This window comes from Manis javanica, chromosome 1, assembly GCF_040802235.1.
Source record: "Manis javanica isolate MJ-LG chromosome 1, MJ_LKY, whole genome shotgun sequence".
NCBI classification, from domain to species: Eukaryota; Metazoa; Chordata; class Mammalia; order Pholidota; family Manidae; genus Manis; species Manis javanica.
Genome location: NC_133156.1, coordinates 212,104,116 through 212,129,674, shown reverse-complemented (window position 1 = coordinate 212,129,674; position 25,559 = coordinate 212,104,116). Strand labels below are relative to the sequence as shown.

The 25,559-nt window shown below is 39.4% G+C and overlaps 1 protein-coding gene across 2 annotated transcripts in view; it reads right to left on the bottom strand.

Annotated features, from left to right (window-relative positions):
* Window positions 1–25,095, bottom strand: part of HNRNPLL (heterogeneous nuclear ribonucleoprotein L like) — a 54,051-nt gene extending 28,956 nt beyond the window's left edge. Inside the window, exons 1-2 of one of the 2 annotated variants that reach the window (XM_073214228.1) lie at window positions 24,530–25,095; window positions 13,064–13,182 (exon numbers count right to left, since the gene is read on the bottom strand). In XM_073214228.1, the coding sequence (XP_073070329.1) occupies window positions 13,064–13,182; window positions 24,530–24,724 (314 nt within the window). In that variant the 5' untranslated portion in view covers window positions 24,725–25,095. The remainder of the gene's footprint in view (window positions 1–13,063; window positions 13,183–24,529) is intronic. The other variant, XM_073214226.1, reaches the window with a different exon arrangement.
* Window positions 25,096–25,559: the final 464 nt, after the last annotated feature.

Here is a 25,559-nt window from a genome sequence, read left to right as displayed (position 1 = left end):
TAGCTTTATTTGTTCTCAATCAAGTAAAAACAGATTTTAATAAAAGTGTGTCAAATCATACAGATTAGTATTCTTCACTATCTATATCCAATGTTAGTCAAGTCTTAAATCATCCAAATAAATTGTGGTATAACAGGAAAATGGTGCATATTTGAAAGCTTATCCTACTGTGGTTGACAGCTTATTCACTTCATGCCCTCAAGAACAATTCTCTCTTGTCACTAATGACACTGCCTAGTTTATTCTCAGGCTGCCACTCTTAAGAAGTATCAGAAAATATCTAGATACAGAGACCAAGAGAGATAAAACAGAAGGTTAGCATTTGGGACCCCTAATAATAGAAACTATTACCTCTATCAAATTTTCCAAATAAATAAGTGCCCACACTGTAACTAAGAACTAACTATACTTTCATTTAACTTCACTAAAAATGGAAAACCAAAAGACACATAGAAGCAACTGCAAACCAACCAAATTTCATATAAATAATCTCCTCCAAAATGTTTTTAAATATTAAAGAATCCATGAAAAGATACTAGAATATGGTATTCATAGTTGCCTATGGGCATGAGGGTGAAGTGTTTATTTTTCGCTGTATATTCTTTTTTGGGGGGTATATTTTAATACATGAAATGAAAAAAAAAATGAAGTAAGGGAGGGAATAGAGAAACCAGAGCACAGATCACTGCAGGGGAAACACGAGATGTCCTATATTCACAGGAACAAGGACCTTAAAAATGTTTTAAAATATAGCTAACATAATACAAATATTCAGGCGGGAGCCAAGATGGCGGCGTGAGTAGAGCAGTGGAAATCTCCTCCCAAAAACACATAGAGCTATGAAAATATAACAAAGAAAAATCTTCCTAAAATAGAGACCACAGGACACAGGACAACATCCAGACCACATCCACACCTGCAAGAACCCAGCGCCTTGTGAAGGGGGTAAGATACAAGCCCCAGCCCGGCGGGACCCGAGCGCCCCTCCCCCCGGCTCCCGGCGGGTGGAGAGAAACCGGAGCAGTTTTTTTTTTTGGCGAGCGCTTTTTGGAAGCCTTAGAGGGACGGGCCCCCGTTGCTGGGGAGGCAGGGTGGCGGGACCGGTGAGGAGGTGCCTGGGAACAGCGCCGGAGGACAAAGAATATCCCGCGTTTCTCCCTGCGAGACCTGGGGGCGGGTGCCTGAGACCGGTGCCTGAGGACGGAGGAGGTCGCGCGTTTTTCCCCTTTTTTTTTTTCTCTTTATGGCAAGCGCTTTTTGGAAGCCTTGAAGGGACGGGGACCCCAGTGCTAGGGAGGCACGGTGGCGGGACTGGTGAGCGGGTGGCTGGGACCGGCGCCTGAGGACAAAGAATATCCCCCGTTTTTCCCTGCGGGACCGGTGGGCGGGTGCCTGAGACCGGCACTTGAGGACAGAGGAAATCGCGCGTTTTTCCCCTTTTTTTTTTCTCTTTTCTGCGAGTGCTTTTTGGAAGCCTAAAAGGGACAGGGACCCCGGTGCTAGGGAGGCAGGGCGGCGGGACTGGTGAGCGGGTGCGTGGGACCAGTGCCTGAGGACAAAGAATATTGAGCGTTCCTTCCCTGCGGGACCGGTGGGTGGGTGCTTTTTGGAAGCCTTGAAAGGACAGGGACCCTGGTGCTAGGGAGACAGGGCAGCAGGACCAGTGAGCGGGTGCCTGGGACCGGCACCTGAGGACAAAAAAAAAAAAAAAAAATCGCTTGTTTTTTCCTTTTTTTTCCTTTTTTTTTTTCTCTTTCTTTCTGTTCCCTCTCTCATTGTTGCTGCTGTTGTTTTGGTTTGGAGAGTGCTTTTTGGAAATCTTAAAGGGGCAGGACAGGTCACTTAGACCAGAAGCAGGGAATCTGGGGATCTCTGGGCACTCTAACCCCCTGGGCAGCAGGGAGCACAGAGGCCCCTTACGGAGATAAATAGTCTCCTGGCTGCTCCCCCTCCAACGGGGCTCCACCATTTTGGAGGAACAGCCCCAGCCAGGCCAAGCCCACAGCAACAGCGGAGATAAACCCCAAAGCAACTGGGCGGGAAGTAGAAGCCCTGTCTGCGCACAGCTGCCCAGCACAAGCCACTAGAGGTCGCTATTCTCCCAGGAAAAGGCTACAAACCAACAAGAAGGGAAGCTCTTCCAGCGGTCACTTGTACCAGCTCTGCAAACTATCTCTATCACCATGAAAAGGCAAAACTACAGGCAGACAAAGATCACAGAGACAACACCTGAGAAGGAGACAGACCTAACTAGTCCTCCTGAAAAAGAATTCAAAATAAAAATCATGAACATGCTGACAGAGATGCAGAGAAAAATGCAAGAGCAATGGGATGAGATGCAGAGAAAAATGCAAGAGCAGTGGGATGAGATGCAGAGAAAAATGCAAGAGCAGTGGGATGAAGTCCGGAAGGAGATCACAGATGTCAGGAAAGAGATCACAGAAGTGAAACAATCCCTGGAAGGATTTATAAGCAGAATGGATAAGATGCAAGAGGCCATTGAAGGAATAGAAGCCAGAGAACAGGAACGTATAGAAGCTGACATAGAGAGAGATAAAAGGATCTCCAGGAATGAAACAACACTAAGAGAAATATGTGACCAATACAAAAGGAAAAACATTCGTATTATAGGGATACCAGAAGAGGAAGAAAGAGGAAAAGGGATAGAAAGTGTCTTTGAAGAAATAATTGCTGAAAACTTCCCCAAACTGGGGGAGGAAATAATCGAACAGACCATGGAATTATACAGAACCCCCAACAGAAAGGACCCAAGGAGGACAACACCAAGACACATAATAATTAAAATGGCAAGGATCAAGGACAAGGAAAGAGTTTTAAAGGCAGCTAGAGAGAAAAAGGTCACCTATAAAGGAAAACCAATCAGGCTAACATCAGACTTCTCAACAGAAACCCTACAGGCCAGAAGAGAATGGCATGATATACTTAATGCAATGAAACAGAAGGGCCTTGAACCAAGGATACTGTATCCAGCACGACTATCATTTAAATATGATGGTGGGATCAAACAATTCCCAGACAAGCAAAAGCTGAGGGAATTTGCTTCCCACAAACCACCTCTACAGGGCATCCTACAGGGACTGCTCTAGATGGGAGCACCCCTAAAAAGAGCACAGAACAAAACACAGAACATATGAAGAATGGAGGAGGAGGAATAAGAAGGGAGAGAAGAAAAGAATCTCCAGACAGTGTATATAACAGCTCAATAAGCGAGCTAAGTTAGGCAGTAATATACTAAAGAAGCTAACCTTGAACCTTTGGTAACCACGAATCTAAAGCCTGCAATGGCAATAAGTACATATCTTTCAATAGTCACCCTAAATGTAAATGGACTTAATGCACCAATCAAAAGACATAGAGTAATAGAATGGATAAAAAAGCAAGACCCATCTATATGCTGCTTACAAGAAACTCACCTTAAACCCAAAGATAAGCATAGACTAAAAGTCAAGGGATGGAAAAACATATTTCAGGCAAACAACAGTGAGAAGAAAGCAGGGGTTGCAGTACTAATATCAGACAAAATAGACTTCAAAACAAAGAAAGTAACAAGAGATAAAGAAGGCCACTACATAATGATAAAGGGCTTAGTCCAACAAGAGGATATAACCATTCTAAATATATATGCACCCAATACAGGAGCACCAGCATATGTGAAGCAAATACTAACAGAACTAAAGAGGGAAATAGACTGCAATGCATTCATTGTAGGAGACTTCAACACACCACTCACCCCAAAGGATAGATCCACCGGGCAGAAAATAAGTAAAGACACACAGGCACTGAACAACACACTAGAACAGATGGACCTAATAGACATCTATAGAACTTTACATCCAAAAGCAACAGGATATACATTCTTCTCAAGTGCACATGGAACATTCTCTAGAATAGACCACATACTAGCTCACAAAAAGAGCCTCAGTAAATTCCACAATATTGAAATTCTACCAACCAATTTTTCAGACCACAAAGGTATGAAAGTAGAAATAAATTCTACAAAGAAAACAAAAAGGCTCACAAACACATGGAGGCTTAACAACATGCTACTAAATAATCAATGGATCAATGAACAAATCAAAATAGAGATCAAGGAATATATAGAAACAAATGACAACAACAACACTAAGCCCCAACTTCTGTGGGATGCAGCGAAAGCAGTCTTAAGAGGAAAGTATATAGCAATCCAGGCACACTTGAAGAAGGAAGAACAATCCCAAATGAATAGTCTAACATCACAATTATTAAAACTGGAAAAAGAAGAACAAATGAGGCCTAAAGTCAGCAGAAGGAGCGACATAATAAAGATCAGAGAAGAAATAAACAAAATTGAGAAGAATAAAACAATAGCAAAAATCAACGAAACCAAGAGCTGGTTCTTTGAGAAAATAAACAAAATAGATAAGCCTCTAGCCCAACTTATTAAGAGAAAAAGAGAGTCAACACAAATCAACATAATCAGAAATGAGAATGGAAAAATCACGACAGACTCCACAGAAATACAAAGAATTATTAAAGACTACTATGAAAACCTATATGCCAACAAGCTGGAAAACCTAGAAGAAATGGACAACTTCCTAGAAAAATACAACCTCCCAAGACTGACCAAGGAAGAAACACAAAAGTTAAACAAACCAATTACAAGCAAAGAAATTGAAACAGTAATCAAAAAACTACCCAAGAACAAAACCCCGGGGCCGGACGGATTTACCTCGGAATTTTATCAGACACACAGAGAAGACATAATACCCATTCTCCTTAAAGTGTTCCACAAAATAGAAGAAGAGGGAATACTCCCAAACTCATTCTATGAAGCCAACATCACCCTAATACCAAAACCAGGCAAAGACCCCACCAAAAAAGAAAATTACAGACCAATATCCCTGATGAACGTAGATGCAAAAATACTCAATAAAATATTAGCAAACAGAATTCAACAGTATATCAAAAGGATCATACACCATGACCAAGTGGGGTTCATCCCAGGGATGCAAGGATGGTACAACATTCGAAAATCCATCAACATCATCCACCACATCAACAAAAAGAAAGACAAAAACCACATGATCATCTCCATAGATGCTGAAAAAGCATTTGACAAAATTCAACATCCATTCATGATAAAAACTCTCAGCAAAATGGGAATAGAGGGCAAGTACCTCAACATAATAAAGGCCATATATGATAAACCCACAGCCAGCATTATACTGAACAGCGAGAAGCTGAAAGCATTTCCACTGAGATCGGGAACCAGACAGGGATGCCCACTCTCCCCACTGTTATTTAACATAGTACTGGAGGTCCTAGCCACGGCAATCAGACAAAACAAAGAAATACAAGGAATCCAGATTGGTAAAGAACAAGTTAAACTGTCACTATTTGCAGATGATATGATACTGTACATAAAAAACCCTAAAGACTCCACTCCAAAACTACTAGAACTGATATCGGAATACAGCAAAGTTGCAGGATACAAAATCAACACACAGAAATCTGTAGCTTTCCTATACACTAACAACGAATCAGTAGAAAGAGAAATCAGGAAAACAATTCCATTCACCATTGCATCAAAAAGAATAAAATACCTAGGAATAAACCTAACCAAGGAAGTGAAAGACTTATACTCTGAAAACTACAAGTCACTCTTAAGAGAAATTAAAGGGGACACTAATAAATGGAAACTCATCCCATGCTCATGGCTAGGAAGAATTAATATCGTCAAAATGGCCATCCTGCCAAAAGCAATATACAAATTTGATGCAATCCCTCTCAAATTACCAGCAACATTCTTCAATGAATTGGAACAAATAATTCAAAAATTCATATGGAAACACCAAAGACCCCGAATAGCCAAAGCAATCCTGAAAAAGAAGAATAAAGTAGGGGGGATCTCACTCCCCAACTTCAAGCTCTACTACAAAGCCATAGTAATCAAGACAATTTGGTACTGGCACAAGAACAGAGCCACAGACCAGTGGAACAGATTAGAGACCCCAGAAATTAACCCAAACATATATGGTCAATTAATATTTGATAAAGGAGCCATGGACATACAATGGCAAAATGACAGTCTCTTCAACAGATGGTGCTGGCAAAACTGGACAGCTACATGTAGGAGAATGAAACTGGACCATTGTCTAACCCCATATACAAAGGTAAACTCAAAATGGATCAAAGACCTGAATGTAAGTCACGAAACCATTAAACTCTTGGAAAAAAACATAGGCAAAAACCTCTTAGACATAAACATGAGTGATCTCTTCTTGAACATATCTCCCCGGGCAAAGAAAACAACAGCAAAAATGAGCAAGTGGGACTACATTAAGCTGAAAAGCTTCTGTACAGCGAAAGACACCATCAATAGAACAAAAAGGAACCCTACAGTATGGGAGAATATATTTGAAAATGACAGATCTGATAAAGGCTTGACGTCCAGAATATATAAAGAGCTCACACGCCTCAACAAACAAAAAACAAATAACCCAATTAAAAAATGGGCAGAGGAACTGAACAGACAGTTCTCCAAAAAAGAAATACAGATGGCCAAGAGACACATGAAAAGATGCTCCACATCGCTAATTATCAGAGAAATGCAAATTAAAACTACAATGAGGTATCACCTCACACCAGTAAGGATAGCTGCCATCCAAAAGACAAACAACAACAAATGTTGGCGAGGCTGTGGAGAAAGGGGAACCCTCCTACACTGCTGGTGGGAATGTAAATTAGTTCAACCATTGTGGAAAGCAGTATGGAGGTGCATCAAAATGCTCAAAACAGACCTACCATTTGACCCAGGAATTCCACTCCTAGGAATTTACCCTAAGAACGCAGCAATCAAGTTTGAGAAAGACAGATGCACTCCTATGTTTATCGCAGCACTATTTACAATAGCCAAGAATTGGAAGCAACCTAAATGTCCATCTGTAGATGAATGGATAAAGAAGATGTGGTACATATACACAATGGAATACTACTCAGCCATAAGAAGTGGAAAAATCCAACCATTTGCAGCAACATGGATGGAGCTGGAGAGTATTATGCTCAGTGAAATAAGCCAAGCGGAGAAAGAGAAATACCAAATGATTTCACTCATCTGAGGAGTATAGGAACAAAGGAAAAACTGAAGGAACAAAACAGCAGCAGAATTACAGAACCCAAAAATGGACTAACAGGTACCAAAGGGAAAGGAACTGGGGAGGATGGGTGGGCAGGGAGGGATAAGGGGGGGGAAGAAGAAGGGGGGTATTAAGATTAGCATGCATGGGGGGGAGGGAGAAAGGGGAGGGTGGGCTGCACAACACAGAGAGGACAAGTAGTGACTCTACAACATTTTGCTAAGCTGATGGACAGTAACCGTAATGTGGTTGTTAGGGGGGACCTGATATAGGGGAGAGCATAGTAAACATAGTATTCTTCAGGTAAGTGTAGATTAAAAATTTAAAAAAAAAAAAAAAAGAAAGAAAGAAAGAAAAGGGGGATTACTCCTTAACAGGATAAAACTATTGGTAAATCAAAGATCAACGCATGCTTTAAATATCCTTAATGTTGATCACTTAAAGGGTGTCAGATGATCAGCTATGGAGGTACTCTTTTCTGATAATATTCCTTTCTCTTAATTAAAAAAAAAAAAAAAAAGCAGTTACTGTGTGCTGACCTCCAATGAGTTCTGCACAGTGGTATAGAGGGCATGTCAAAGTGTGGGCAAAGGGTCTGTTTGTTTCTACGCAGGAGATCAAGGCCTAGCTTGGATACCCAGAAAATGAACTAAGATACGATATGAGGAGGAGCTTCCGGCATCAGCACTCTCTGGAGGACTCGTGCCGGGGGATGATCATCAAAAAGCCTCCACAGGGATCCGGACGATGCTGCGGTTGTGGCTGCATCCAGCCCACCATCTCCTGGACTTGCCATGAGAAGGAGGAGGGAGATGTCTAGGCTGGCATGTGCATACAGTGAGACAACGAATTTGACCGGATCTGTCTGTTGGAACTCAACCAGGAGTTGGGAGGGGTGCAAGTTGTAGCACCCCAAAATCTCATGACTATAGACTATCTATGGTTAAAAGAACATATGGGATGTGAACAGATCCCAGAAATGGGCTGCTTTAATTTGTCTGATGGTTCAAGTACAGTTGGAAAATATCCATCATATCATAGATAAATTTTCACAAATGCCTAGGGTGCCTAAATGGTTTTCTTGGCTTCACTGGAGATGGCTGGTAATTATAGATTTGCTTTGTTTATGTCACCGTATTCCTATTATGTCAATATGTGTGTGCAAATTAGTTAGTAGTTTAAAACCTATACATACTTAAGGTACTATACAAGAAGATATGTCAAAGAAATAATCAATCCTCCCAAGTTTCCTTCATATGCTACATCTATAGCTTTTCTTCTTCCTTCCTAATTACAAGCCTTAAATAGAATTCGTGCCTCATATCGAATTTACCGAGTATCATAATTCCTCCAGGTGGTAAAGATACCTCGAGACAAGTGCTGGGCATAGAAGCCACAGGGCATAAATCTGCAAAGAAGTAAAAAGCTAACCTTTGCAAACAATATGGCTTCTCTCTCACTTACCAACTTTACATTTCCCTGTATGGCCCCGGAAGATGACTGGTTAGCCAGAGACGGGTAAGATTCCTCAAGGGAGGAACAACCTAAGACAGGCACAGTCGCAGGGGGGCCATCAGGTGAGAATTTGGGGATCAACAGAGGTGAGGCTCAGAACCTCACCCCCCCTGTTTTGAGAGAAATCTTCTGCATCCGTGGATGTTTTGCTGCCCTTGTCTAGCCTGGATTAATACTTAGTCCATAGGCACACACCTGATCATCTGATCATCTACATTTGCCTTCTTACAGCACTAAACTATGTTTTCTACCTTTATCTTGCATCTACCTACCACTTCAGCATTTTATTAAAAATAAAAATAATAATAATAATAGGAGAAATGTGGGATCAACATATAAATCAAGTACAAAAATCAAATGAATATTCATATTTGACCTGATGGTTTATAGGTCATATTGCATGATCAAAACCGAAAGTTTCTGTGATGACTGCCCTTGTACTGTTCACCATGTAAGAATTTATTCACTCTGTAAGAATTCGTTCACCATGTAAGAACTTGTTCGTTATGCTTCAGAAGATTGGAGACTGACGAGAATTAGGCTTGAGATGGATTAATGATTGTACATTGAGCATTGACCCCCCTATACTGAATTTTATTGTTGTTAACAACCATTTGATCAATAAATATGAGAGATGCCCTCTCAAAAAAAAAACAAAAAAAAAAACAAAAAAAAAAAACAAATATTCATAGCATTATTCATAACAGCCAAAAAGCAGAAATAATACAAATGTCCATCCAGAATGAATGGATAAACAAAAGGTGGTATATCAATACAATGGAAATTTTTTAAAGTAATTTTTTACTATAGTTTGAGAAGAACTGTCCTAGAGAATATACTTTAATGTGACATAGTAGTTAGCACTGAATCAAACAGAAACTGTGTTGAATAGCTGAGATTATACTGTGTAAGCAATCTTAGATTCTGCTGTATTCATTTAGCCATGGAAATATTTTTCCATGTCTTTAAAGTTTCCTCCAAAATATTATTAGTGTCTATAATATAGCCCATATATTTAATGTATTTAACATTCCTACAATATTGCACTGTTGTTTTCCATTTTCACTATTACAAATCTGTAATGGATATCTTTGTGTAAGATCTTTATTTACATTTGTTATCTCAGAATAGAATGCTAGAAGAGAAATTATTAGATCAAATAGCATGCATGGACTTTAAAAATTTTTTTCCCAATGATAAGACATTGTAGAAAATCAGAAAATATTTAAAAAGCAAAAAATTCATGATACCATCACAAAATAACCACTTATTTTGATGTATTTTCTTTCAATCGTATTTGTAATTAGCATCGCTATGCATCTTATTTTACAAAGTTTTTCCATTACTTTGCAAACATTTCCCCATATTAAGTGGCATATACCATAATTTATTTAATGCATCCACTATAAAATAACAATTTAAATCATTTAAGTTTTGATAAATAAAAGAAGGCCATGTTGCAAAAAAAAAAAAAAAAAAAAAAAAAAAAATATAGCTAACATGGTTTTTACAGCAGCAGGAGGGCAGAAAAATAACATCAGGTTACATACTCAGGGACAGCACTGCTTCTCAGTCAAGCGTCTAAGGACCTACTGATACACTTTAGGAACTGGCAAATGTTTCTTATCAATACAAGACAGACTACTTTGTAGCCTGGCAAATTTTGTAATTTCTCATGAATTTCAGTTTCCTCATTTATAAAACTTGGAGGATTACTGTTAAGATTATAGTTACTGCTTGCCTTGCCTCATTCATCTTTATATTCTCAGAATCTAGAAATGGAGCCTGGCATACAACAGATATTCAATCAATATTTGCTGGTCTTTGAGACCTGTTAGCTCTCCCCAACCACATCATTCAAAATTGAAGAAGAAAATACACAAACAATAAGGCCTTGGATTAAAGATTTATCAACTATAAATGCAAGATATAAATCATTGGAGAGAAACATTGCTTTTAGACAATACAGTCTCCTTGCTGAAGTTCTATAATCTTGCACACGAAAGAAGAGAAAACCCTGGAATCAGGTCTATGCTAAAAATGTTTTAAAAGAATATTTATCTTCATAAATATAAGCTAGTTTAATAGCTAAATAATATTACCAAATAATTATGTTAACAATGCCCTTTGGCTCTTTGGAAATACAGAAAAATTTAAAAGATTCAGAAATAAATTCTTTATTGGCCTCTTATAGACTTGATGACAGTAAAACTGCTTTCTGTAACTACAATAAGAGGTGAGCTACAGGACAAAATTTAAAGTTAAAAAGGTTACCCAGGAAAGTGGCATCACAGGAAGATAGAGAACAGAAATTAGAATGTTTCAAACATTTTGGAATGCACTTAAATTGTCTGGCATACAATTTTTTTTTTTATCTTTAAAAAGCATTAATGTGAAGAAGAATGGAAGACCAAAGAAAGAAAAAATTAACAAAAAGGCTTAGGGACATGGTAAGGTTGGTGCTTTCAACATATATTTACTGATTTTTAAATAAAACTGTATGAATTAGGCTCTGACAATTTAAAAATCTTTAACTAGTATAGCTAATCACTGTACCCAGCATCCTCTCCTTTAATGGGAGGGGAAAATGGAGGAAAAGAGACTCACCACATATTTTTAAATATTCTTTTGATTTAGTACATGAATATACTACAGAATAAAGACAAAAAATACAGCAATTTTATTTTCCTGACACAACTATTCTCGCTAACATTTCTCATGAACTTCTTTCCTCTACATCTAGTCTTTAGATATAAAATTATTGTACATTGAACTTGGTGACTCACCTTTTTAATATGAGCAGCTTCTATATAATCTTTATAATGCCATACACACACCACTAAATAACCACAAACAGAGAAAGATTCTATAAATGCCAACATTTTGAAGCAAAACACCTACTCCCCACTGGAGGCCAATCAAGGTTCTTTCAGCTTTAATACTACTCACCTATTATTCAAGATCACTTCATACAACTGAAACTCCTACTACACACAGTTATGCCAGTTAAGCTCTTAAATATACACTAATTTGTCCCAATTATTTCATGACTTTCCTATCCATGTAACTACCAATCTTGAAGGCAGAATGATGCACTATGCAAAGTAACTGAGTAACATTCATATATGAACATTTTACCATGGACCAAGTTTCAAAAAGTAGAGAGTCCAGAAACGGACGGGCCACCCAAAAGTAATTCAAATTACTCACCAATTTAAACAGTTCTGTTTCTTTAATCCCCAACATTCAGTTCATGACGATAATTAACAGCAAAATACTAATACAGCTATTATTTCCCTTAAGTTTTTAATTATATTTGCTCAACTTGTTTTCTGACATTGCTTCAGTATTTCTTGCCTATAAGAACATAACTTAAAAGCCCTAAATATACAAGAACAGAAGAAAAACGTGAGTTAGCCATCTCTTCATAACTCCATAAGACAATGCAATTCATGGGGCTAATCTAGTGCCAACCCACAAATCTAAAGAAGGTCTGAAGAGTCTGCTTCAATATAGAAATCTCTGGGCAGAATTAACTTCCCATATCCACTCCAGATGACTAAGAAGTGATATAGTCATCTCAGCAATCCTTCAAGAAATGGGCATATATACCCATGTGGATTCCCAATTTCTACCTCCAAGCTATAAACAGTATGTAACAGTAGTTTCTGAAGTATGTATTTTGAGGATAATAGGTTTGCCAAGTCATTCACCTCCTCGGTGAGATCACCAAAGAAATTAATAAAAAGATGCCATAATGGAAGCAGTCACCTAACATTACTCCTACTCCTTGAAGGATTCCTTTTTGCTAGACATGTCTAATCCCTCCTCACCATCTATTTATATACATCATCCTTACATTATTCAAAACTCCACACACCAATTTTTATAAAACTGAAGCAATCGACCTAACTCAGCAAATATATTGAAATGTCTCTTCTGTTTATATATTTTGACTAAGTCTGTGTCTCTGATGCCTATAACAAAAACCGCAGACATATTCATTCATTAAGGAAAAAATAATAAAATCAAATCTAGATTATCCATACTACAAAGAGAACAGCCAGGCATACTCCAAAAGTAATTCAGAAACAATTTTTGAGTTTCTATTTTTGGCAGCAAATTCACTTTTCTGATTATGTGTTCACTTAAGTCAGTATTCTTAAGCATACACCAGCTTTGGGAAGAGAAAGGAAGAGTCTGCCGTGAGTGCAAAACACAAAAGGAACATAAGCTAAGATAAAACACTGGCTGCTCATGATCTGTGGAAGAACTCACAGCAACACTCACCTACCCTTAATTTACCCACTTGTAGTTGCCAATTAATTCTTAAAATATTCCAAAATAAATAACAACAACAACTTGTTGTAGGATACTGTTTGCAACTGGGATGAAGTCCCTATTAGCCTTACCATATTGTCCCAAATTTCTCCAGAGCCTCCACAAGGTCTGCTTCCACCACAGATTCACAGAGTCCTCGAACATGGACAACAGGCGAAACAGAAACTTTATGATGACTTCCACCAGCCTCCTAGCAAGAGAAAATTATTTGTGGTTTAAAAGTTAAGTCTACATTCCATCTTTCAGTAAATTCAACTCTGCAGTAAAAGGCAAACATTGAAAAAATTAAACCCAAACCAAAGCAATTCACAACTCAGCAAAAGCACCTGAGAGTAAAATTATCAATTAAATGTTTTACATAACAATTTTTTATTTCTGCCCCTCAATAAGAAGTACAATGTAAGTTATTTAATAACTTATTTCAAATTCAAGGAAATCTCAGAAAAAATTTCAGCAAATACACAGAGCAGGCTATGACTGGAAATCTATTTTATACTCCTAAGTTCATAGTTTCACCTCCAAAAGATCAAATTCTCAGGTAGTCCAAGTGAACAAAAAGCTCCAATTTAAAAATCTTAATATAGAGATAATATATCTTATTTTTCCTGTAATACAGATTAGTATTTTTTGTCCTTGTTTAATTAGTTATCTGGTCCCACTAAAAGTAACTCACTTAGCATTACACTTGACAAACTAAACTTATTTGAGGTATCATATTTGATGATGAACAAGGAGTAATCAAAAATGTAAACCTTCCTGGGGTCCTATGGAGTACTGTGTATCTTTGAGCATGTCCTGCAATAAGTTTTAAAATATTAAGTATATTGTCTTAGAGCTAATTTTCAAAGGGACTATATATGAGGATGACTTTGAAAATGAAAATAGCTCTCATTTATTTATTCAAGTTCAGTAAGACAAAGATCTATAGTTAGAACTAGCCACTGGGCACCTCTCTTGCATCACTTCAGAAATGACTTCCATGTACAATCCATATATACACCAAAATAAATCCATTAAATGGAAGGTTTTTCTCCTACCTACAGACTATTTTAAAAGTACAAATGATTTATGGTTAAAACTTAAAAATCATTTAAATTAAATCCCTTTATGGCTATTTTAAAGACTCATCAATTTCTCTACATTATAAAGATTGTTAGAAAAATACAACAGTCTCGTGCCCTGCCAATAAAAAATTATGTCAGTTTAAAGAACTGATTGAAGTATGTAAGGTAGCCTTACACTATTATCAAATCCAACAAATAAATTCAGTCCTTTGGAAATACTAACTCAATCCTTGGAATTTCATTTGAATTGCTTATGCTGAGTCTTTTCTATAGTTACACAGGTACTCACTACATGACACAAAGTTTAAAATGAATCATTCTGATTGTACCATATGCAAACCAATGCTCTATTTGCAACTTTAACAAATGAGACTCTTTGCCTAGATGAAACTCAACAAAACCAAATGTGCATCATCATCAAGCTCTTAAATATAACTGGATGACAATAATGCAAGAAGATAACTTTTAATAACTTCTAAAAACCTAATTTAGAACATACATTTAAAGTATGAGAAACAAATTTTACTCTAAAAATAAGTAAACAACAATAATCTATAAGAAATAAGGCAGTTGTCTGTTAAGTCTTAGAATTCTAATCAGCTAGCAAAGGTAAAAGTGCAAAAGAAAATTATATTGGCTTTGACTCTACAAAAAGTTGGTGTCAAAAAATGGTGAAAGCAGGATTTCAAACTGAGACTAAAGAGAGGCAACAACCAAAGGCAGTATGTGAGCCTTCATTTTATAACAGATAAAAAATGCTTTTTTTAGGGACAACTGGAGAAATTTAAATACAGGATATTAATTATATAATGGAACTCTTATTGTCTTAAATACAATTGTGATAAGTTATATTTTGTGAAAAGAATATCCTTATTCTCTGGAAAGCTAGGATACTTAGGGACGAACTGTCATGACACGTGCCAATTTCCAAACAGTTAAGGAAAAATAAATGTGGGTAAAATTGTAATATTTCCAGAATATCTCGCCTGGCTTTAGTACAACTGCCTATCAATAGACGTTCAGAGGTGGGAAGAAGTATGGCTTTAGTACGTTTGCATCATTCCTGGGTGGAGTGAAGTTCATCTCCATATCAATGGGTAATTACCTGGGCAACTACGGAGAGCTTAGGTACCTGAGAAGTGAGGGGAAGGGCCAGTTTTGCTTCTGCGGAACAGGAAAGAGAGAGATGGCCGGGATTGCACTTTGTAAGCAATAAACGGATTTTAAACTTTATTTCTCCCTTTGAGTGATTTCAGTTTTTAGAGGTATTCTGCCCCAGGATTTCCATTCCCTGGACATACATCTGGTGTAGTCTGCAGCATTCCTCTGAACCCTAACTCTGTCATAATGGGTGTGACCTTTGGGAGGGCCGCACCTAGAAATGATGGGAGAAGTGGCACTCGCACGAGGGACATGTGTGGTCATGGAGGCACCACCACCGCTGCTGGCCACCCTGACCCCAGCCCATAGCCCGAGCCTAAGGCTACTGTTTCTGCCACTGCTGCCAGCCAGAGCCTGGTCACAACTATGGAAAGGAGCAGAGGTCCAGTTCACCTTGATAGAGAAGCAACTGGCTACTGTGTACCACATCTTGCTGGCTATGGAGACCATCGCCAGAACAGCTCTGACAAAGGTAATAACCACCTATCCCATCACTGGGTGGGTAATAGACTGGACCCAAAGGCCATGGAGTGCTGTGGCATGGACACCTACCATATACCATGTGACTGGCCATTTGCCTTTGGCAACCCCAGAGAATGATGAAGCAGACGTATTGGCCCAGGTGCGCTGGCTAGAAGGAAAGCCTGCCTCTGATGTGGCCCAATGGCTACATCAACGTTTGCTGCACATGGGGCAAAAGACAATGTGGGCTGTAGCCCATCGATAGGGCTTGTGATTGACCTTTGAAGAAATCAGCTAGGCCCAGAAGAAGTTCCCTACACATTGTGCAGATCAGCAAACCACCAAGAGGGGCCTAGAGCATCTCTTTGCAGGCTATGGCCAGTCACTGGTGATTGAAACTGATCAAGGCACCCACTTTACTGGACATGTGTTGCAAGGATGAGTGAAGCAATTAGGAATAAAATCGACGTGGCCCTGGACATTTCAACACATAGACTGGCAATGGCTGGCTCTTCTGCGACCTTTGGGAAAAGGCCCAGAAGCTGCCCTCCTGTGTATTCCTGGAATAATACCAAAGTGGCCCTCCACAGTAACAGTTACTTGCTTCTACAGTCCTTGTGTCCTGGATGCGCCCCCTGGCTTCAGCTGCCACGTGATGGCTGGAATGGATGAGCTTTGGACTTAATCTGCATGGGACTTTGAACCTAGCTGAATCCTCTGGCTTGAGAATTATGATTGTGTTGCTGTTGTCAAGAAAAAAATGCTTAAAGAGAGGCTTGACTTTGTCTAATGTTTGGTAAAAGGTTTGCAAGTAATCTAGCATGGTTGTTAGGAATTAGTAAACAAGTGTAGAAACATATTTTGTGCTTAGTGAGAGATTATACCATAAAGTACACTTACTTAATCCACATAGGTTGAATCCTCTGGTTTGAGGATTATCATGACTTTATTGCTGTTGCTATTGTATGTAATTAGCTTGGTCGTAAGGGGGAATGCGTAAATTGTAGGGTGAGATTTCTGGAGGCGTGGCCTGTGGGTAAAATTGTAATATTTCCAGAATATCTCGCCTGGCTTTAGTACATCTGCATACTAGTAGATGTTCATAGGTGGAAAGTACGGCTTTAGTGCATTTGCATCATTCCTCCTGTGGAGAAAAGTTCATCTCCATATCAATGGCAATTACCTGGGCAAGGAAGGGCTTATCTGTACCTGAGAGGTGAGGGGGAGGGCCAATTTTGCCTCTGCTGGAGCATGAAAGAGAGAAGGCCCCGGACTGCAGTTTGTAAGCAATAAATGGATTTTAAACTTTATTTCTTCTGTTGACTGATTTTGGTTTTTAGAGGTATTTTGCCCCAGGATTTCCATTCCCTGGACTTAACAATTGTATGTATGTAAATATAGCTATATACATACAGAGATAAAATCCCAAACAGCAGTGTTAAAACCTGCTCAATCTAGGTGAAGTACATACATAATTGAACAATTTACACAGTAAAAAGTTGGGAAAGTATGTAAGAACTACGAAAAGGCATGAAGAAATAATATAAAAAATCCTTATTAACTCACCAATTTAATTAATAAAACACTACCAACCAGCTGAATATATCTCTTCCTCCTACCTTCCTTCCCATCAATGATAAACCACTACCTTGAACACAGTTCTAAAAAACACGGCTTTTTTTTCAGACTGGACCTCTCATAAAGAAATGGATTACAGGACCAACTTAACAATCCCTCAAAAAGTGCTTCTAATATGTTATTATTTAATTATACTTCCAAATGGAATAGTTCAAGACTTAAGTCATTCTTTAAAACCTGGAAGATGTTAAGTGTTATCAGTATGGTAGGGGAAGGTATGATTTTTTTCAACCTCAAGGCTGAAAACATCCCATAACCTCTTTTCTTCCCTTTCCCCACTCAATGAATCTGCCATTCATGAGTTCCTCTACCTTAATATTTCTCAACCTTTAAATTAATCTCCTTTTCTTGATTTACAAATGTCTCATCCTTTCTGTAGCTTGATAAAAAAAAACCCCTAGGGCTTTTCTAAATATAAAACTGATATACTAAATCTATCTTTCAAACTAAATTTTTGCCACCCCCCCTTCACGCCCCAAAATCAATGTTTCTTAAATCAGTATTTTCTTATCTCTACCTGTACTATATACTAATGATAAGAAATGTGAAATAACCCACTGTAAAGCTTCTTTTACCCTAGAATTACCTCTTTTAAGCATCATACTATGCAGTTTATTCTTAACTGGTGAATAAATCAGTACTGGTTTTCCCAGTCATATATTAATACTCTGGTCATGTCTTCTCCAGCTTAAGAATACATTGAAGAGAAGTACTGAGATTTTTTTTTTTAATCCTTTCTGACACAGAAGCCCAAATTCCAATTCAAATGTTTAGTTATGTAGGCTCCTTCCTGGTTATTTATATCTATTGCTTATCAGACTAGAAACAATATTCCTAGTGAGCAGCCAGCAAATAAAGGAATGCCTACAATTTACGTACATTTTTTCTTTTTTAATTACTCAGCCGCTTTTGCAGGTAAAGTGGGTCAGCTGTTAACAGAGGCATTATTTGTTTCCACTGCAGGCTACAGACCAATCTTAGTAGTAATCATTCCCAAGTTCCAGCCCCTCAAGGCTATTTCAAGGACAAACTCTTACCATCACCAATCTTACATGCTAATTTAAACTATTGCAGATTGAAGACCAGGCTCTATTGGAGATCAGGCAAGCTCAGTAGATCATAAATGAAACTTCTGGGACGATGAGAACGGCCCATTAACATCTCTTCATACAGTACAGCAACAAACGTAACTCACAAAGGCCAGGTACAATGCCCTTAGGCAATTTTGTTTTCCGAACATCTCCCTGCACCACATGGGCTCAATAGCCATTGAACAAACTTTACTGCCCACCTATAATTAATTATAGGATTAAAAAAGACCAACCTCAAATTTAGTAATTCATCCCGCAATACCACACACACACTGCCAAGTGATTAACCTCTCCTCATATATCTCCAGTGGAAGGAAATACCTACCTCATGAAACAAGCCATTACATTATTGGAAAAATTCTTCATAACATGGATCCAAATCTGTCTCCCTATGGTTTCCTAGGCAAAAAGGCCTTAGGGAGTCAGACCAACACATGAATCTTTGGGCACTTACTGGCTCAATCATCTTAGGCGAGTCACTGAACCTTTCTGAACTTTCACTACTCAAAAAAAGAAAAAAAAATCCTTATCACATAAGATTACAATAAATAAATGAAACAATTATAAAATGTCTAGCATAGGGCTCAGATGTAGTTATTGAACAAAGAATAAATGAAACAATTATAAAATGTCTAGCATAGGGCTCAGATGTAGTTATTGAACAAAGGCTCAATGTTAATTGAAACCCCCACCCTTATCTACATTTCCTTCTTCTACATAATAACCTTCCAATTATTTGTAATGATTTCTTAAATCACACTGAAGTATACCCTTCAGGCTAAATATTCCCCTAGTTCTTCTGCAATTCTCCTTATGATGTGATTTCAAGTGCCTTCTCCATTCTAGTAATTGTTCTATGGATGCATTCAAATTTATCAACTCATTTATCAAGAAACAAGTACAGTATTTCCAGATGTTTAAGATTACCTCCTTTTATTTTGGATACTTCATACCGATGAAGGACAAATTAGTTTAAAGGACAGTTGCAAATATTTTTAATTCACACTATGCTTCACGCTATGTTTTATTCTTATTAAAATTAAAATGAACAATCACATCTCTCAGCCTTTTCTTTTTTTAAATAAACTATACAGCAGATTAAAAATATGGGAAACTCTTTAATTTCCTATCCAAAGTTTTTAAGTACATTTGATCATGTCACAGAGCAAGATTAAAAGGACAGCCTTATGATTCAAATAACTTTTTAAAAAAATCTTAGTTTTTTTGCTCCTGTAGCAGAAATCCTTTGGTTTTGCTTACCCAGGATTCCTCCCCACCTTATTCTGGTTAAACACACACACACAAAATCCTTAACTCCATTTTATTCCATTGATATACTCAATCACATAGTCATGCCTCCCCAGCTTCAGAGGTATTCCAGGGACTGATTAGTTGGGCAAGGGAGAGATAAAAAATGGCTAATCAAAGGAGATAAATATGGGTGCTAGGGGAGAAGAGCGTTCTTTCTCTTTATTTTCTAACACAGGAATTTAAGTTTAGGGTTATTACTATGTAGAGGAAATAGAGCTGAAACACGGAAAGAGAAAGAATCAGGTCTGTATGACATCACCTAAATCCCTTGATCCAGCCATGCCTGAAACTAGTACCACCACTTGGCTTGCTCAGTTAGTAAATTCCCTACTCACACCTCTTTTGTTTCGCTTAAGCTCATCTGAGTCGTTGCCGTGGCTGTGAACTGTAAGCTTTGAAAGCTGTATTCAATTTCATAGAGAATAAAATGAAAACACTAAATGATGTAGATTCACACATTTTTAGATACTTTTTTTTTTCACTAGTATAGCACTATTACTGAGAACAGCATGTAGCACATGGCAGGAGTTCAAGCATTATTTTTTAATGCATTAAGAGACCACAATGATTATCTACTCCAACCGTTTCATGTGATAGCAGCCAGCTGAGTTCCAGAGAAATCACAAAGCATGTTGGTAAGAGCCCAGACACCTGCCTTATGGCCCTAGCAACAGCTCTTTTCACTATATGCACTAACACAAAGCAATACAGTCACTTGTTAAAACCAAAAGATAACCTACTATTTTTCATTTTTTCCCCAAAACTAGACCTGAAAATCCTCACTCTACTGTAGGGTAGCAGCTCAGCTAAAGGAGGCATAGAACATTACTGCTATATCAACACCTCAAGGTTCTGGTACTTACCTTCAGTGTACACATCCTTGAACTTTTTTAAATTCCCCATAGGGTAGTTATTATGCTCATTGTGAAGGACTCTACCGGGAGGGATGCTCATCCCATCTCCCATCCCATATTTATCCAATAAGCCATTGTAATACTGCTATCATCTTTGTAATTCAAATCACAAAGTTTAACAGTGTATAAATTCAAACTAGAGTCTCCATATAATATATACACCTTTGTTTAGAAATCTTAGATCTTGGTGTTTTGCTAGCTTGGAAGTTTATTAAAAGCTCATAAAGTTAAATTTTTACCCCAGCAAACAAATCACAATATTTGATCTGTTTACTCACTAGCAGAATAGAAGAAAAACTTGAAAGTCTCCAAAGTGAATTAGCAGTCCATAAATTTTTGATACCAGCCTTTATAAAAGCAAGTATTTTATAGTAACCTCCCAGTTCAATTCCTCAATTCCTTCACTTGGTTTTGTCAAGTGAAGCCCTAATATTTGGAAGTCAAGCTGCTTCCTTAGAAGCAAGCAGATACAGAAATTTACTATTAATATGATCCTGAAGGTAATGCCTGCTAAATTTAACAACACCATTTACTCCGTAAGAATAAAGTAATTGTATAATATATAGCACAAACCTCCATAATCAAGCTTTGTTCAACAGTGCAGCCTGGTGAATCTAAAACACTCTGGGAGTTTTTGCTCTTCAAAATAAGTGCCAGAAGACACAAATTTGGAGGGTGTCTTATTTCTCATATCCAAATTAACTCAGTTCTCTTTATACCTTAAAAGAATGATCAATTCATCTTTATATTAGGAGCATTTGTAGAAACACTTTTTTCTTACTTTCCTCCTTAAATCTAATGCATATATTACTAAAGCATTCATGGTCACTTAATTATGAAAAGCAAAACAAAGTAAATCTTTGCAGTCTTGCTTTGCACTTTATGAACTTCAAGGAGAGCTGATGATGGCCCATCATGCGTACTCTGCATTTAACAGTTTGACCACAAAGGTTCTCTGGCTGGGCCGAAGAACCACTGAGATTCAGCCAAACCCTTTTCCATTATATGAATTACCAATGTTTCTGGATGATGACACACTAGACAGTAAACATCTAACCAGGGAATTCCTATCCTAATAAAATTTTATTTATACAGGTTTCCATAGCTGCAATGATTTCAAAATAGTATCCAAAATTACATAAAGAAAAATGTTTAAAAACAGGAAAAATAAGCCTTCATTAGATTTTGCAGTGGAATATTGGATCTACTGTTAAATAAAAGCAACTCACCCTCTGCTAAAATACAACAGCAGGAAGATAAACAAAAATTAGAATCTGTAACTCAATCTGCATAAATTAACACCTGCTTGGGTAATCTGAAAGCTCCATTATATTAATCACTGAACTATACAACTTCAGGTATGAATGCATGTAGTTCAACTTTCACATTTTAAAGACTAAGAGAACTCAGAGCAGTAGTTAACTGACTTTCCCAAGATCACATAGATTGAATGCTAGCGTTCAATGATCAAGATTAAAAGGACAGTAGTTAACTGACTTTCCCAAGATCACATAATTGAATGTTGGCATTCCTGACTACCCCCAAGTCCTGTCCAGTGCTATTTCTACAGATAGAGACTTTGATATATTACATTATTTTCTTCCCAACATCCAAAATAATGCTATTGGCTTGATGTTTAATTTGCTTTCAAAAAACATTGTTTTATAAACTGATTGAAGTACCTTTTGAAGACAAAATCTTACTGGAAGATTTTAACCTGGTGCACAAAAACCTCAAGCAATACTTTTGGCAAAAGAAATACACTAAAGATCCAGTACATCTATCAGTTATAATATTCCCGTTCCCAACTTCCACAGTGGAGTTGGTTTTGAACTTGAAAAAATCAAAAACTCTAGACACCAAGAGATCTCTGAAATAAAACAGTTTACAGAACCTTTACAGATGCTAGCCAGAATAAGGACTAAGTCTGGGAGAGGAAATTTCTGTATCACCAGCAGCAAAGTCAGTCAACAGAAACAAGTTATCTGCCAGACTCAAGGAACTGGGCACATTTATGAGGGTTGTCAAGGAAATAAAGTTCTCTAAATTTACACTGAATACAGATAAGGAAGGTGGGCCAATGTAAAGGGCTAAGTCCTGAGACAGGTGGCTAGTCCATTTTAGAGAAGGCTCATGGATTAGTTGTTGATGATGGTCAGACACTGGTCATGCAAAAGGGAGATGAAGTGGTCCTGGGGACAGTTATTTCCTCCAAAAAAGCGTTTTTATTTATTGCTGACAGTGCCGTAACATTGGAAAAGTGTAAAATGTGAAAGTTGGACTACATGCATTCCATACATGAAGTCAGTTAACTACTGTCCTTTTAATCTTGATCATTGAATGCTAGCATTCAATCTATGTGATCTTGGGAAAGTCAGTTAACTACTGCTCTGAGTTCTCTTAGTCTGTAAAATGTGAAAGTTGAACTACATGCATTCCATACCTAAGTTGTATAGATGATTGCTGAAACAACTTCAACCAGGAACGTGGAGTTTCTGGTTAGCTACGGCCTGTAGCTATTTACTGATTACCTTCCCTTGTTTCTCTCCCTCATTCTCCGACCCTTTTGTCACATTAGGACATTTCAGAATTTTCACCTCGTCAAACTAAAACTTCCTAAGTAGAAATACACTTTTATTATTCACACTTCCAAGTTACAATTTGAATATTCCAAATAGCTAGGCACAAAAAATCAAAAGTAGTATCTAGTCATAAGTAAACTATTGCTATTTAGAGGAAGAAAAAGTTCCTTTTTTAAATGTGTTACAACTTTATGCATTACATTATCGTATTTGGAAATTCTAACATTAGGGACTACTGATCAGAATTTTTTGCATAAAAACTCAAACAACAGCTTAAAAGATTTCTAATTTGCCTCTTATAAAAGATCACACATTTTAACCTAAAAATTGAATATACGTGTACAATTTCGTAAGCTTCGGGTAAAGTTTACTTTTTTAAAAACCACAATGTGTTAAAATGTTTAAAGAACACCACCAAAGTGATTAAGACAGCTTAGGTGGCCTAAAAATGGCAAAGATGTTTGCTTTGCTTTGTTTCCTTAAAGTCTCCATCCCACTTAAGCTGAGCTTGCAGCTAACATTTTTGGTAAGAAAAACAAGATCTAGGAATGTCTATTGATACAATCCGGGGTTCAGTTCCCCCTTTCCTGGATCAAGTCTGGAATAAACTAAACTGTCAATATAAAAACTGAGGTGATTTTTAAGATTTGTTTTACTTGAAGGTAGAGTTGTGCTAACACTTATCAACGCATTTTTTCTAACCAAGAAGCTAAAAAACTGTACTGAGGAAATCATGGAAAGGGTAGCAAACATGCACGCCACACCTGCCAAGAGTAAACATTTTTAAATTAAACCTTCAAGGGAACTGGAGGGTGAGCGCCAGAATGTCAGAATGTAATTGGTCTTTTAGTGTGGCTCTACCTCCTCAAGACCTAGATGAAGAGAGCACTCGGCGGAAACGACGCAACCATCCAGTGATCAAGACCACCGCGCGGATGCTTGGGGACAGAGGGACGGAAGGCAGCCAGTCGTCCCGCCGCCGGCCAGCAGCCGGAGGAGTCGAACCAACAAAGAGCTAATAGCGCACCAAAGCCCCCCGGAGCGGAAGCAACGCCTCCCCGCCGCCCCGCCTCGCTGCCCTCCCCGAGTTCAGGGGCAGCTGCCGACTCGCAGCGGGGCCTGCGGCCAGGCCTGGGCCGGTCCCGCGGTCGGGATGCGGGAAGCAGGTACGGTAAAGAACAAAAGCCAAAGGGCCGGCGCTTCCCAACGGTCAGCGCAGCAGAAAGGGTAAACGAGACGGGCGAGAGGCCCCGGGGCCGAGTCCTGGCCGCCGGGCCCACTCCAGGCACCGAGGACCTGGCATCGCTTTGTTACCGGCTGCGAAAAGCTCCGGCCGCTGCCGCCGCCATCGCCCCCGCCCCGGGGCGTCGCTTCCCGGCGGGTCTCGCCTTCCTCCGCCGAGTAGTCGATCTCCCCCTCCTCGGTCTTGAGGCGCTTGGCCTGGCTCTCGTACTCTCGGTCCTCCTCGTAAGTCTCCCTGGGGGAGGAGGAGGAGGAGGAGGAGGACATGGCGGCGGCCGGAGGGACCGGCGGACAGGCGGCTGGGGGTGGCGGCGACGCGCGGGCCTCGGACGCCGCCGGCCGGTCCCCGCCGCGGGCAGCGCCTCTTTCGCGAAGGTCTGCGGGGGCCCCGCGCCCAGAAGCCGGGTGGATGCGGAGACTGGGCGGGACGAGGGGGCGCCTCGGGAGGAGGCTCCCGAGTGGCCGCTCCCCTTTATTACAGAGCCAACACTCGGCCTCTCCCTCCTCCTCCGTCTACGCTCCCAGCCCGGGGGAGCGAATCTAAGGATGGGGACACGACCGTGGCTTCCGGTTTTCCCTCCTCCCCTAATCCGCTCCCCGCCGCCCAGGCTGAGCCTCCGCCCCCGCCTTGGCTGCCGCCGCGCCGGATCGAATCCAGCCGCAGCCCGCGGGAAGCGCCCCTTGGCTTGGGTCCCGCTCCCTATTGGCAGGAGGAAAAGTCGATCAGGTTTTCAATTGGCTGTAAGGGCTGTTCGTCAAAAGCCGTCCACTGCCCGGCCTTGTCCCAGTCCTAGCGCCTTCTGAACTCACCGCTGGCCTGCGAGTCCCGATCGCGCAGCACGCCGCTCGGGAGCCTTTGCAGCCCCGCGGCCGTTAGCGCTGTTGGGCTAACCCGTAACCAGGCGCGTGGTGAACGCTGTCGGGCCAAGAGACGCGCAGTGAGGCCAGGGCTGCGGGTGTTAACCGCCCTCCCGCTAATTTAAATGCTTTTAATACTTGTCTTCAAAAGAGGATGAGGAAAACCTCTAAAATCCCTGCAGATATACTTCACACAGACCTAAAATTTCAGCGGGTGAGGGGAGAAAAGGGTTTGGAACCGTGA